We start from the raw sequence: 14,319 nt of genomic DNA, 5'->3' as shown, positions 1-14,319 counted from the left end.
ATAGTACCATAGAGCACTCAGTCAAAATCTTGCATAATTTTTTGTAGACTTTTTAACCCTGTAAGTTAACCCACTGCCATTACCCCCATTTTATAGAGCTGTGTGTCTTGGGACCTTGAGAAACCCACTTCATTCATTCACTGATTTACTTTTTCCTAAACTGATGTTCTGTATAGATTATGGCTGGCATTCTGCTTGGGATTTATCTCTTCATAAATGGCTTCATATACATGAAAAAATGAATTGAGTAACTTTGAAACTTCTGTATTCACCTAGGCACTGCTGTAACATTACAGTATATAGGTGTTTATTGTGTATATAGACAGTTGAATGACTGATACGTCATGGTCCAATGTGTAATGATTTATGAGTACAGATTGTCCTTGTTGTAGTCTGACTCCATATCATTGAGGGCTTTAAATGAAGTTGGGTTGGAAATGAATAGGTACCCAATGTAGCTATGTTTTAAAAATAGGTGCAATAAGATGAGAGAGCTTAGCTTATACTAGTTTGGTTTGATATAATTTTAACGCTGCTTGCTTTTTAAAATTATGTTTTAATTGGATTGTTATATGTGATTATGTATATAATTGCATCTTGTTGATGAATTTTGTTGTATGTCCTGGGCCTGGTCCCACTTGTAAGCTGCCCTGAGTCCCTTTGGAGAGATGGTTGGTGGGGTATAAAATAAACTAAATAAACTTACTTATTATAATAATTATTATTAAGGCTGTTTTCTCATCAGGCAAAAGAAACAGAATCAGGGTCTGTCTGATTGATATTATTGTTTCTTAGCCACCATAACAGCTGGGAAGCTGAGGATGCAAGACAGTGGTTTTTCCACTCTTATTACTCTTATTATGTCTACATAATCAATGAATACTTGAATCAGTGGAATGCATGCAGGGTCTAATTTATCAAATCCCTATAGATCCAATGTGTCAGCTGTTGTTTGGACTAACAAATGGATTTGGGCCATTGTTTATGGTTTCTCTTGTTCCTTTCAATATATATGTGTTTTAAATGTCCATTTTTGTGTTATATTATAAGCACAATCCAGGGCTCTTGGGATCTACATAGTGAGATATATCCCCACATGCGTATTCATAGGATGCCATATCACTTGTGGTCTTGTGTAGTACAGTTTCTGCCAGCATGAGTACACAGATCTATAAGAGTCATACTGTGAGGTTCAGGGACCACTGCTATTCTAACAGAATATTTCATGTTGACAGTGTCTAGACTACAGAGGCACAATTCCTTGCTCCATTTGTCTAATTTGGAAGATGCTAACCATTCTCCAATTTTGAACAAACATCTCAATTAATATAGGTGCCTAAAATACGTATATTAATTTAGGAATGTGATGGCAAAGTATTGTAGAAAAGATGTTTATAATGGGATGCCACTAGTGGGCACTGTTACAATGCCATTGCAACATCTTAAAGAGTGGCATGAAAGCGAACAAGTCATAATACATACGTTCCTTTTTAAGGTGCCAACGCCACAAGTTTCTTTGTTGTTTTCACTGTAACTGGGTTAGCTGGAGCCTAAAATATAGAATCCCTTGTCAGAATGAGGAAATGCCTTGTTTTGTTTTTAAATCCCTTTCCAGGGCTGCCGACTTGCTTCTGCTCTGATCAAATGAACAGAAGCATTTTATCCAAATTTCCCCTCCTCTGTTCATATATAGATGCAGCTGCAAGCACTGATGAACAGTGAAAAACACACAATACTTTAAAGACGGCAACACAAATAAATCAACAGTTTGCTAAACTCATAACCGTGACAATAAGAGATGTTTGACAATGGTATATCCTGCCTTGGAGAATGGTGGAGTCTCCTTCTCTGGGGTTTCTTAAACTGAAGCTAGATGTGTTGTCAAAGGCTTTCATGGCCAGAATCACTGGGTTGCAGTGAGTTTTCCGGGCTTTGTGGCCATGTTCCAGAAGTCTTCTCTACTGTTGTTTCACCCACATCTATGTGTTCCTCACAATCTCTGAGGATGCCTGCCATAGGTAAAGGTAAAGGTTTCCCCTGACATTAAGTCCAGTCATGTCTTACTCTGGGGATTGGTGCTCATCTCCGGCATTGTTCGTAGACACCTCCAAGGTCATGTGGCCGGCATGACTGCATGGAGCACAATAATCCCAAATAAACAGTTCGAGGGGAGGTCACAGGGGCTTACATGTCTTTACACTAATGCTCAGAGCATGGGAAATAAGCAAGACGAACTCCAACTCCTAGCACAGCACCACACATACGATGTCATAGGCATCACTGAAACCTGGTGGGATGACTCCCATCACTGGAATTTAACCATTGAGGGCTATAACCTCTTTCACATAAATAGAACAAAGGGGAGAGGAGGGGGAGTAGCTTTATATGTCAAAAACAGTTACGTTGCAGAAGAAATGCAAGACTGTAATCCGGGAAACCAGCTTGAAAGCATCTGGATAAGAATCAAGGGAACCGGGACTCAAAAAGATCTTGTCGTGGGTGTCTACTACAGACCTCCGAGTCAGGATGAAGGACTTGATGAAGCCTTCTGTCAACAGCTGACCAAACAGGCACAAAGAAGAGATATAGTAGTCATGGGCGATTTCAATTATCCCGATATCTGCTGGAAAACAAACTCAGCCAAGAGTACAAAGTCCAACAAATTCCTCACTTGCCTTGCAGATAATTTTATGGTCCAGAAGGTAGAAGAGGCAACAAGGGGATCAGCAACTCTTGATCTAATCTTAACAAATGTGGAAGACCTGATCAATACAGTTGAAGTGGTTGGATCCTTAGGGGCAAGTGACCATGTGCTCCTGCAGTTTGCAATACAAAGGAATGCTGAAACTAAGACAAGTCAAACACGCATTCTGGACTTTAAGAGAGCTGACTTCCAAAAAATGAAGGAATTACTGAGCGGCATTCCATGGACGCCGATATTAAAAAACAAGGGAGTTAAGGATGGATGGGAGTTTTTCAAAAGTGAAATACTCAAGGCGCAAATGCAAACAGTGCCAACAAAGAAGAAAAATAAGACAAGTGCAAAGAAGCCAGAATGGATGTCCAAAGAACTTCTAACTGAGCTAAAGCACAAAAGTGACATGCACAAGAAGTGGAAAAGGGGAGAAATCACCAAAGAAGAATTCAAACGTATAGCCAACTCCTGTAGGGAAAAGGTTCGCAAGGCTAAAGCGCAAAATGAGCTCAGGCTTGCCAGGGACATAAAAAACAACAAAAAAGGTTTTTTTGCTTATGTTGGTAGAAAAAGGAAGAAAAAGGAGGCGATAGGGCCACTGCAAGGAGTAGATGGGGTGATGGTGACAGGGGATAGGGAAAAGGCAGAACTGCTTAATGCCTTCTTTGCCTCGGTCTTCTCACAAAAAGAAAGCCATCTTCAACCTCAGCAACATGGAATGGACGAAGGATTGGGGGAAATCCAACCCCAAATAGGGAAACAAGTTGTCCAGGAACACCTGGCCACTCTAAACGAATTCAAGTCCCCAGGGCCAGATCAGCTACATCCAAGAGTATTGAAGGAACTAGCGGAAGTTATTTCAGAACCACTGGCAATCATCTTCGAGAGTTCTTGGAGAACAGGAGAAGTCCCAGCAGATTGGAGGAGGGCGAATGTGGTCCCTATCTTCAAGAAGGGAAAAAAGAACGACCCAAACAATTACCGTCCGGTCAGCCTCACATCAATACCAGGCAAGATTCTGGAAAAGATCATTAAGGAAGTGGTCTGCAAACACTTAGAAACAAATGCGGTCATTGCTAATAGTCAACACGGATTTACCAAAAACAAGTCATGCCAGACTAATCTGATCTCTTTTTTCGATAGAGTTACGAGTTGGGTCGATACAGGGAATGCTGTGGATGTAGCATATCTAGATTTCAGTAAGGCCTTCGACAAAGTCCCCCACGACCTTCTGGCAAACAAACTAGTAAAATGTGGGCTAGACAAAACTACGGTTAGGTGGATCTGTAATTGGCTAAGCGAACGAACCCAAAGGGTGCTCACCAATGCGTCGTCTTCATCATGGAAAGAAGTGACAAGTGGAGTGCCGCAGGGCTCCGTCCTGGGCCCGGTTCTGTTCAACATCTTTATTAACGACTTAGACGAAGGGTTAGAAGGCACGATCATCAAGTTTGCAGATGACACCAAACTCGGAGGGATAGCTAACACTCCAGAAGACAGGAGCAGAATTCAAAACGATCTTGACAGACTAGAGAGATGGGCCGAAACTAACAAAATGAAGTTCAACAGGGACAAATGCAAGATACTTCACTTCGGCAGAAAAAATGGAAATCAAAGATACAGAATGGGGGACGCCTGGCTTGACAGCAGTGTGTGCGAAAAAGATCTTGGAGTCCTCGTGGACAACAAGTTAAACATGAGCCTACAATGTGATGCGGCAGCTAAAAAAGCCAATGGGATTTTGGCCTGCATCAATAGGGGAATAACGTCTAGATCCAGGGAAGTCATGCTCCCCCTCTATTCTGCCTTGGTCAGACCACACCTGGAATACTGTGTCCAGTTTTGGGCACCGCAGATGAAGGGAGATGCTGACAAGCTGGAAAGCGTCCAGAGGAGGGCAACTAAAATGATTAAGGGTCTGGAGAACAAGCCCTATGAGGAGAGGCTTAAAGAGCTGGGCATGTTTAGCCTGCAGAAGAGAAGGCTGAGAGGAGACATGATAGCCATGTACAAATATGTGAGGGGAAGTCATAGGGAGGAGGGAGCAAGCTTATTTTCTGCTGCCCTGCAGACTAGGACACGGAACAATGGCTTCAAACTACAGGAAAGGAGATTCCACCTGAACATCAGGAAGAACTTCCTCACTGTGAGGGCTGTTCGGCAGTGGAACTCTCTCCCCCGGGCCGTGGTGGAGGCTCCTTCTTTGGAGGCTTTTAAGCAGAGGCTGGATGGCCATCTGTCGGGGGTGCTTTGAATGCGATTTCCTGCTTCTTAGCGGGGGGTTGGACTAGATGGCCTTTGAGGTCTCTTCCAACTCTACTATTCTATGATTCTATGATTCTATGATTCTACCTTCCCACCAGAGCGGTACCTATTGATCTACTCACATTGGCATGTTTTCAAACTGCTAGGTTGGCAGAAGCTGGATCTAACAGTGGGCGCTCACTCCGCTCCCGGGATTTGAACCTGGGACCTTTCGGTCTGCAAGTTCAGCAGCTCAGTGCTTTAACACACTTCGCCACCGGGGCTCCTTGTGCCTGCCATAGATGTGAGCAAAATGTCAGGAGGTAGAATGCTTCTGGAACATGGCCACACAGCCCAGAAACCTCACTACAACCCAGTGAGACTAGATGGCCACCTGTCAGGACTACTTTAATAGTGTAACATGAAGTGGGACTGGATGACCAACTCTATGATTCATGACTGTGGCATTATAGCCTACATTGTCAAAGTTCCTTAGTCTTTCCTTGTTGGGTAGTAGCTGCTGCAAGCAAATGAGGGAGCCAGTAATCTCCAGTATAGGGAGACTTACAATAGAGAACTTTCTTCCGATTGCTGCACCAGAGATTGCTGGAGTTTTTTTTGTTTGTTTTTTTTGCATGTCAGGAGCAACTTGAGAAACTACAAGTCACTTCTGGTGTGAGAGAATTGGCCATCTGCAAGGACGTTGCCCTTCGGGGCACCTTGGTGTTTGATGTTTTACCATCCTGTGTGAGGCTTCTCTCATGTCCCTGCATAGGGAGCTAGAGCTGACAGAGGGAGCTCACCTGCTCTTCCCAGATTCAAACCGCCAACCTTCTGGTCAGCTGTCCTGCCGGCACAAGGGTTTAACCCATTGTGCCACCAGCGGCTCCATTGCTGGAGGCAGTAGGATGGAAATGACAACATGCTGTGCCCAGAAGACTTGAGAAGAGATCCTTGTTGCATGCAATAGTTTCTACCTAGTAAATTAAGATGGGAAGGGGTTGGTCTAGGAGTGTGCTTAACTAAGTTCTTGAGCTTCTGTAGTTTGGTCGTAAAGTGCATCAACATTGTAAAATCAATGTAGTTTGACACTACTTTAACTGTCATGGCTCAAAGCTATGGAATCATGGGAGTTGTTGTTTGTGAGACTCCGGCACATTTTGGTAAAGAACACTAAAAACTTTTCAGAATGGCAGTTCCCATGATTTCATAGCATTGTGCCAAGGCAGTCAAAGTGGTGTCAAACTGCATTTATTCTACAGCATAGATACACTCTCTGATGTTTTCTTTCTTTGTATCATCTGTGGCTGTATAGTCATGATAGGTTTGGAGCTCCCCAGCTTCTTCGACAGGCAAAGAAGATAAAATCTGACAGAACAAAGACTTCCCCAAGAAACGGACAGAACTCATGTAACAAAATAGCCAAAGCTCTTAAAAGGGTTAGAGGCAAACACAGTTCTCAAAGAGAGGGTGTACTTTGTAACTTCAAATGAGGCGGCAGAACATATTGGCTGTTTTAATGCCTTTGTTCTCAGTCAACCTACAGACATGGGAGGGTAGTATAATTCTCCATCTATACTGAAATGTCTTCATAACATCTCCAAGCAAAAAATATAGATGCTGTGATGCCAACACCATCACTTCTCAAAGCAAATAATCTTTGCTTCAAAAGCCAACATGATCTACATTGAGTTTTTAAGTTAGCCTAATCAAGGTATCACCACAAGAAGGATGTTCAGTGTCTTGATTGCATAGTTTATTTTATGGTGAATGCAATGCCTCCAATAAACCTTGAAAGCAGGAGGGAAGCCGCTGGGTGGAATTTTTCTCTGCAGTCTCTCTCACAGTGGCATCAGAAAGTGATGCCATTTCACTTACTGTCACTATTTGGGGATGAACTGCATAGAAAAATAAACATTGTAGGATAACATGGGCTTCCTGGTTTCTTGTGGGATGGGGTTAGGTCCTGTCCATGCTGGAAATTACTATAAAATGTGACTCTGGCCAGTGTGTGTATGAATGAGAGAGAAAGAGCACATCACCTTTGTCTCAGTTTGAGTGTAAAAAAATTACCAACCCTTGACATTTAAAAGAAAACTGAATGCAAGATCAACCAAAAAGACTGTCATGTTGTGGGATGTGGTGGTGGTGATAAAAACTTACAAGGCCAGTGAATATCTGATTCCACACAATGATATATCTATGTGACTCCAAGCCACCTACTGATTTATAGCAACCCCATAGGGTTTTCTTAGGCAAGAAATAGTCAGCAGAAGTACCAAAAAGCATTTACAGATATTCATCTCCCTTGTTTCCCCCTCAAAAACTGGTGACCCAAAGCAATATCATTAAATAGGGAAGGATAGAATGCCCTAACACCACATTTCTATGTATGGTAGTGAAAGCCTTGCAAGTCCTTGGCCCTTTGGTCAAGTTTAGACATCCGGGAAAGTAGGCCTTTACCACCACCACCACCACCACCATCACCATCATCATCTCCTCCTCCTCCTCCTCCTCCTCCTCCTCCTCCTCCTCCTCCTCCTCCTCCTCCTCCTCCTCCTCCTCCTCCTCCATCATCACCATCGTTATCCTCAACCAACTTCAGTGACCAAAAACTAATTTCAAAGTGCAAAAGTAGCTTGTTCACAACTCAACAGCAGAGAGAGGAGTTGGGAATAGCATTGTGTTTTTCCATTAGGGTCAGGCAAAGGGAAACTTCTACACCCACTTGTAGCTTGGGAGTTCTTTCTCATTAATAATTTTTACCAACTTGGTAATATTCTGATGTCATTTGGACACATGTGCCCCAGTTTCCGTCTGTGAAATGTTGGAGGGCATGTTATTTTTAGTATGTTTAGCTCTTAGGAATGGCTGCCGTTTGATAAATGTAAATGACATTGCAGTTACTATGCTAATTTTGTAGTCTGTTTTTGATAGGTATTTTGATTTTATATTCAGAATTGGGATGGCCCAAGGCTATGACAAATAAAACTTCTATGACAAACCAAAACTATCATGACATTTTGAAAACAATTGCACATTAAAATCCTATTAAGGTAAGTCATTTTATTTGGAAACCCACAAACGATGCACAAAAACTATCCAAATCTGTTTTCCCCAAAATTTGGCATACTTGGGCTGGAGCTACACTGTCATATAATACAGTTCAAACAACAGTATATGGGTCTACACTGACCATATAACACAGTTTAAACTCCATTACGTGGCAATGTAGGCCCATTTATGATCACAGCAGATTTCATTTTAATTGTCTGAGAAATAAAAATAGAATTGTCTTTAAAAATACAAAGAAAAACTCCATGCATCTATTTCTTAGAAATTTGCCAGTTTCTTCTTAAAGGGCTACTGTGTTTGAAAATTCATCTGATAGTGCACTTGCCAATATCTTCCAATGATTTTATGTGCTGTCCAGTTGGCTTTGACTTATGGTGACTAAATGAAGGAGAGAACTATTATCAGTAGCTTTGCAAACTCTGGGCCAAGGCTTCCTTGAAAGAACAAATCCAGCTGTCATGTGATCATTAAGGGTCACCAGCGGGATGCAAGAGGTATAAACTGCAATGGGTGATACTGTCTGAGAGGGTGATACATTTTTGAGCTGTTTGTCAAGAGACATTTTTTAAATAAAAATATCCCTGTAGTTAGATATAATCATAAAAACCTTTTCATAAACCCAGTTTATAGGTACTACAACAGTGTACCCTGTTTCCCCTAAAATAAGACATCCCCAGAAAATAAGACCTAGTAGAGGTTTTGCTGAATTTCTAAATATAAGGCCTTCCCCAAAAGTAAGACCTAGCCAAGTTTTTGTTTGGAAACCTGCCCGCCAAACAGAACACCAGAGCATGCAGGATTGATAAATATACATACCATAGATTGTTGTACATGGAAATTATGGTAGTAACAAGAAATTCTTGACAGGATTCACAGTTTGTCTGGTTATGCTGGTTTGTGATTACAACTACTGTACAGTATATAATAAATGTTCATGTTTTGGTCAACTTCATGGAAAAATAAGATATCCCCTGAAAATAAGACCTAGTGCATCTTTGGGAGCAAAAATTAATATAAGACACTGTCTTGTTTTCTGGGAAACACGGTATATACTAATTTACTAATTTACGTTTTACACATTGCCCAAAGACAATTACTTTTTAAGGCTTGGTTTTGCCTTCACATGCTACAAGCATGTGCTGTTGTTTCCATTGCTTCTGGGATTTTTATAGGTGCTGATTTTGGGCTCTTCCAGACAGGCACTATATCCCAGGATCTGATCCCAGATTTTCTGTTTATCCCAGATTATCTGGCAGTGCCAGTTTGGACCCAAGTTGAATTGGACAGCCTCAGAAGTGCTTTAATACTGCCAAGCAGGAGTTCAAAACTAACTTTGGGAAAGAGTCTAGTGTGACTTATTCAGACATCTTACTCCCAGTTCTTCAGTGGTCACTTTAAATAATTCAGTGTGATGTTTCTCCTATTTTGCAATTCACTGTAAGGAAGAGCCCCCAGCTGCATATTGATTTGGCCACTAACTAAGGTTGAGCTAGAAGTAGACCTCATACCTTCGGAACGCTTCAGTAATACCATTTTTTAAAAGGAGTTAAACTCTCCCTATTTCATTAAGTGCCCTCAGGAGTTCCCCAGTTTTCTAGAACAGAGTTTTGGATTTTTTTGGGGGGTGGTTTAGTTGTAGTGGGCTGTGGCTGGGATGGGCAAGTATATGGGGACCAGTAGCAAACCACCTCACCGCTTGGCCCATCATGGACTGTATCCCACCTAAATCCAAATACATTTGTTCTGCACTGAAGCCCCTCCAAAATGGGGACACAAACTGACATCATGTTGCCATTTTTAGAGGAACTGCAGTTTATTTATTTATTTTGTGTCAAAAGCATTTCACAACAAATACATTTCAAAATGATGGGGGGGGGGGGAGAAAATCACAAGCAACTAAATAGTTTTGGACCAAAAGCGGGCAACAGCAACCGCATTGTCCGTAGCTTTAAACAACTCCTCCTCCGTACATGAGGCAGGGCATTGTGAGCAAGCATACAGATGTGGAGTTTTTGTTCTGCTCCACAGTCACACAAGGTGGAGGATTCCTCCAGGTAGTGCCACCTTGCCAAGTTGTCTTTAGATCTGCCCACTCCACTTCTGAGTCTGTTCAGGGACTTCCAAGTTGCCCATTCTTGGTTTGCCCCTGGAGGAAGACCCTCATGGGGGGCCATCTAGTTAGAATTGCCAGGTTTAGCTGCTCAGAGAGACACCCTTGCTGTTGCTGGAGGAACATCAAGAGGAGTGGTGGTTCTCATGAAGCCCTTCCTTGATTTGAGTCTGGTGGGAGGAGGCTGATAGTCATGCAGTGGGTGGCTTTCACAATGTTCGACTGCAGGAACTGCAGTGAAAAACAGATACGTGAAGGTCATATGGGGTTTTGGTGCACTTGTGAGTATGACATGTTAGTATTCTTGTATGTTCTTCCATGTTTAGGATTTTTTTCTGTGTTGGTTTTTTTAAATGAGAAGGTTGGGAATATTTGAAGGACTGGGGGCTTCACAAACCTGGGTCCAGGGGCCATATGCAGCTTCCTATATCCATTCCTGTTGTTGTGAGAAGGGGAAATTCCATCTCTTCCATTTATGCAGACTTCTGCTATTTCATCAATGGCAGCTTGGAGTTGCAAGTCTGAAAACCAGAGAGGGCTTCTGTATTTTTAATAATGGTGAAGAAGAGGGATTTTAAGCAGGCATTGCTTGTTACTGGTAGACTAAGGCATCACAATTACTGCCATTTCCCCTTCCATATATTCATTAAAGTTAGAGGTCCTCTATCCAGTTTTCATTCTGACATCCTTAGCTAGACCTCAAGGATTGCACCCATTATAACATATTATATCATTGTTTGTTTTTGCTTATATTGAAAATGTTCTTTTAGCTTGCAAGAAAATGATGTAATGTCTTTAAATAAATAATGTTGCCTCAGGTGAAATCGGATAACAGGTTTTAAGATATTTACAACCTTGTTTACAGATACTATAACTGTATATCTATATAGGCTAAAATGCAATGCTAATTTAACTTTTAAACCTTCTAGAATTGCCTCAAGTTTTAGGATATTTACAACCCCTTCTAAAAAATTAACCAGTTTTATTGGTATTCTTTTGTCTATCTCAAAGGTCTTCAGATGTTTGGCCTGATGAGACATGCAAGAGTTGCTTCCTATTGACTTCAGATATTGTGTTAACTATCAGTGCCAACTGTGGAAAAAAGATCAGGATCTATAGTAGCTCTCTAGGTGATTAGTGGCAGATTCACAACAGTTTTCTGTTACTAAGCAGCAACAAAATACTTTTTCTACCTCAAAGAGGATACTGATATGAAGACAACCCAGGGTAACCTAGGGGGAACTTTTATGTGAAAAGGGTGTGAATTCTGTTCCATCTTGGTACCAAAAATAAATCCACAGGCTCTCATTACAACTCCACAGATTTACATTTTATTGACTCCCTGTGGATACTAGAAACCATGGATTTCCGATATCCACCCTATATTTTGACTGTACTTGTGCTGGAAACAAATACCATAGAATAGTACATAGAGAGGTCCATAAACACTCCTCTCTCTGTGTGTATATGTATTTTTCAGAGCACTGGTAAATGAATCCATTGATATCAAATCTATGGATAGGTGGGTGGGGCAATAATTCTAGATGTGTCAGTTTTGTGCATGGGTTTGCTTTGTGGATCTTGAAGAAGATGGGCTAAATCCTACACAATGCTGATGGGTTGCTGTGAGTTTTCCAGGCTGTAGGGCCATGTTCCAGAAGCATTCAACCTGGAAAACACATAGCAACCCAGTGATTCCAGTCATGAAAGCCTTCGACAACACAATATTGATGCTTGTCACAGAACATGACTTGCTTCTTCTGCTCCTGAAATCTGAGGGGAATTCAGAGGATTCACCACATCTTTGGTGCCTGGGTGGCAGAATATGGTCAGTGCCAATGACTGTCACCTCTTCCATGTACTGCTGGTTTCCAGTATTGTACATGCCGAAGCTCAGCATTGTATATGCCACTTAGGATAAATAACAGAAATACGTTCAATAAGCACCCATGTTCTAGATCAGGAATGGGCCTGGGGTCTGTATGCAGCCCACCAGAAGATATTTTGTAATCCTGTGAGCCCTACCTAGTATAAAAAAGGTAATTTTCCCAAAATAATTGCTAGCACAAAATATGTGGTTTCAGGAGTATTTTAATCCATTTTGGTCTCCTGGATCATTTTAGGCCCAAGGGAGGGCTTTTGTAAAACCAAAGTAGCCTGAAAATTACCTCTGGTGACTTCCCAGGATTTAAAATCATCTCCTAGGCTGGAAATGGCCCAAAGAGGCCTAAAATATGGCAAAACTCACACCCTTAGAGGAGGCTGAGGGACATTGGGGAACATTTGTAAGGTTCTGGGCAGTGGAGTGTAGGGATGCAGCCCCTTTGGGACTGTCTAATATTGTCCTAGATAATACACAGATTGTCTTTTGTAAAACAAACAAAACTCACATTTCTATTATCGTTCCCTTAAAGGTTGTGAAGACGATGATTACATCCTCCCAGCTGAACAGACCAGAAGATGGCAGACATCATGTAGAAAATGTTTGGAAACATCCACTTGATCCTCCATCTGATTGCTTTGCTGCCTCTGAAAGACTTCTTCATCACTTTTTAACAACGCTCTCACCTGGTCATCCCATCATGGTCCATGTACTGGCTTAAACCATTCCCTAAAATGATCCTTCTGCTTGTTATCTTGTTATTGAAGGAAGATGTCTGTGGCAACGGTGGCCTTTTGGTTTCTGCACAGTCCAATGAAAGAAGAGTGGTGGCCCACATGCCGGGTGACATTATCATTGGAGCTTTGTTCTCTGTCCACCATCAGCCGTCCGTTGACAAAGTCCATGAGAGGAAATGTGGAGAGGTGAGAGAGCAATATGGCATCCAGAGAGTGGAGGCAATGCTGCATACCCTAGATAGGATTAATCAAAACCAAACACTCTTGCCAAACATAACTTTAGGTTGTGAGATCCGGGATTCATGCTGGCATTCAGCGGTCGCTCTTGAGCAAAGTATTGAGTTCATCCGGGACTCTCTCATCTCAGCAGAAGAGGAACAAGGACTGATGAAATGTGTAGATGGATCATCTTCTTCTTTCCATTCCAAGAAGCCTATCGTTGGTGTCATTGGGCCTGGGTCTAGTTCTGTGGCAATCCAGGTGCAAAATCTGTTGCAACTTTTCAACATACCTCAGATTGCCTACTCAGCCACAAGCATGGACTTAAGTGACAAGACCTTGTTCAAATATTTCATGAGAGTTGTACCCTCAGATGCTCAACAGGCTCGCGCTATGGTGGACATTGTCAAGAGATACAACTGGACTTACGTATCTGCTGTACACACTGAAGGTAAGAGAATGAGATTTTCATCATTCAAATGTTCTGATGTGAAAGGAGGGTCCTCCAAATGAGAGTAAATATACCATGTATCAGTTCAGAACGTATACCCTGTCTTCCAGGTTATAGTATTTATTGTTGTCCTTTGCTTTTGCCTTGACACTGTATCATGAATTTCCTTCTTATAATAATTACTATTCCATATGCAAACATACTGAAATTGTAAATATCATTGAAATCAACACTAGACAACATATTATACTGTATATTATGGAAGCATTTTGTATATTTTGGAGAGAATCAAAACAATTACTGCTTTGATGTTCTCTCTCTGTTATTTCATGTCTTACACACATTTTAAGAAACTAGCAATCAATGAAGGTGTTACTTAACACTGAATGGAAGGTAAGCTCTTTATGTTTTGTGATTATTGTTGTGGTTGCCAACTTTAAAGAAATCAATATTGTCATTTGGTTTTAGTTTATTTCTCATAAATTAATAATTTATGAATTCCAAAGGGATTTTTCCTGCTCTGATATTTGTTCATAGTCATCAATATTGCAGTTGACCCTCTGTATCCACTGATTTTGAATCCATGGATTCAACCATCCATGGCTTGAAAATATTTCCCCAAAATTAGACCTTGATTTTTCCCCTCTTTATATAAGAAACACTATTTTATCATGCTGTTATATATAATGGGATTTGAACAGCCATGGATTTTGATATCCATGGGAGGTCTTTGAACCAAACCCCAGTGGATACTAAAGATAGACTGTTTTTGTGGGCAGAATCACCATATGTAGTAAGATCACTCTCCACCCATGGTGGATACATTTCTAACCGACTGCGGAAACTACACTGTGGAGAATTGTGAACCCTATTGAAATGAATGACTTCTGTTGGAAATAATCTTAG

General features: G+C 41.4%; 1 protein-coding gene across 5 annotated transcripts in view; it reads left to right on the top strand.

The window, feature by feature from the left end:
• Window positions 1–14,319, top strand: part of grm5 (glutamate metabotropic receptor 5) — a 1,174,932-nt gene that overhangs the window by 23,676 nt on the left and 1,136,937 nt on the right. For all 5 annotated transcript variants that reach the window (XM_062977083.1, XM_003219342.4, XM_008108118.3 and 2 more), the window contains exon 2: window positions 12,539–13,413. In XM_062977083.1, coding sequence (XP_062833153.1) covers window positions 12,714–13,413 — 700 coding nt within the window. In that variant the 5' untranslated portion in view covers window positions 12,539–12,713. The remainder of the gene's footprint in view (window positions 1–12,538; window positions 13,414–14,319) is intronic.

This window comes from Anolis carolinensis, chromosome 3, assembly GCF_035594765.1.
Source record: "Anolis carolinensis isolate JA03-04 chromosome 3, rAnoCar3.1.pri, whole genome shotgun sequence".
NCBI classification, from domain to species: Eukaryota; Metazoa; Chordata; class Lepidosauria; order Squamata; family Dactyloidae; genus Anolis; species Anolis carolinensis.
Note: the sequence above shows the minus strand (reverse complement) of the source record. Positions and strands in the feature narration are given on the sequence as shown.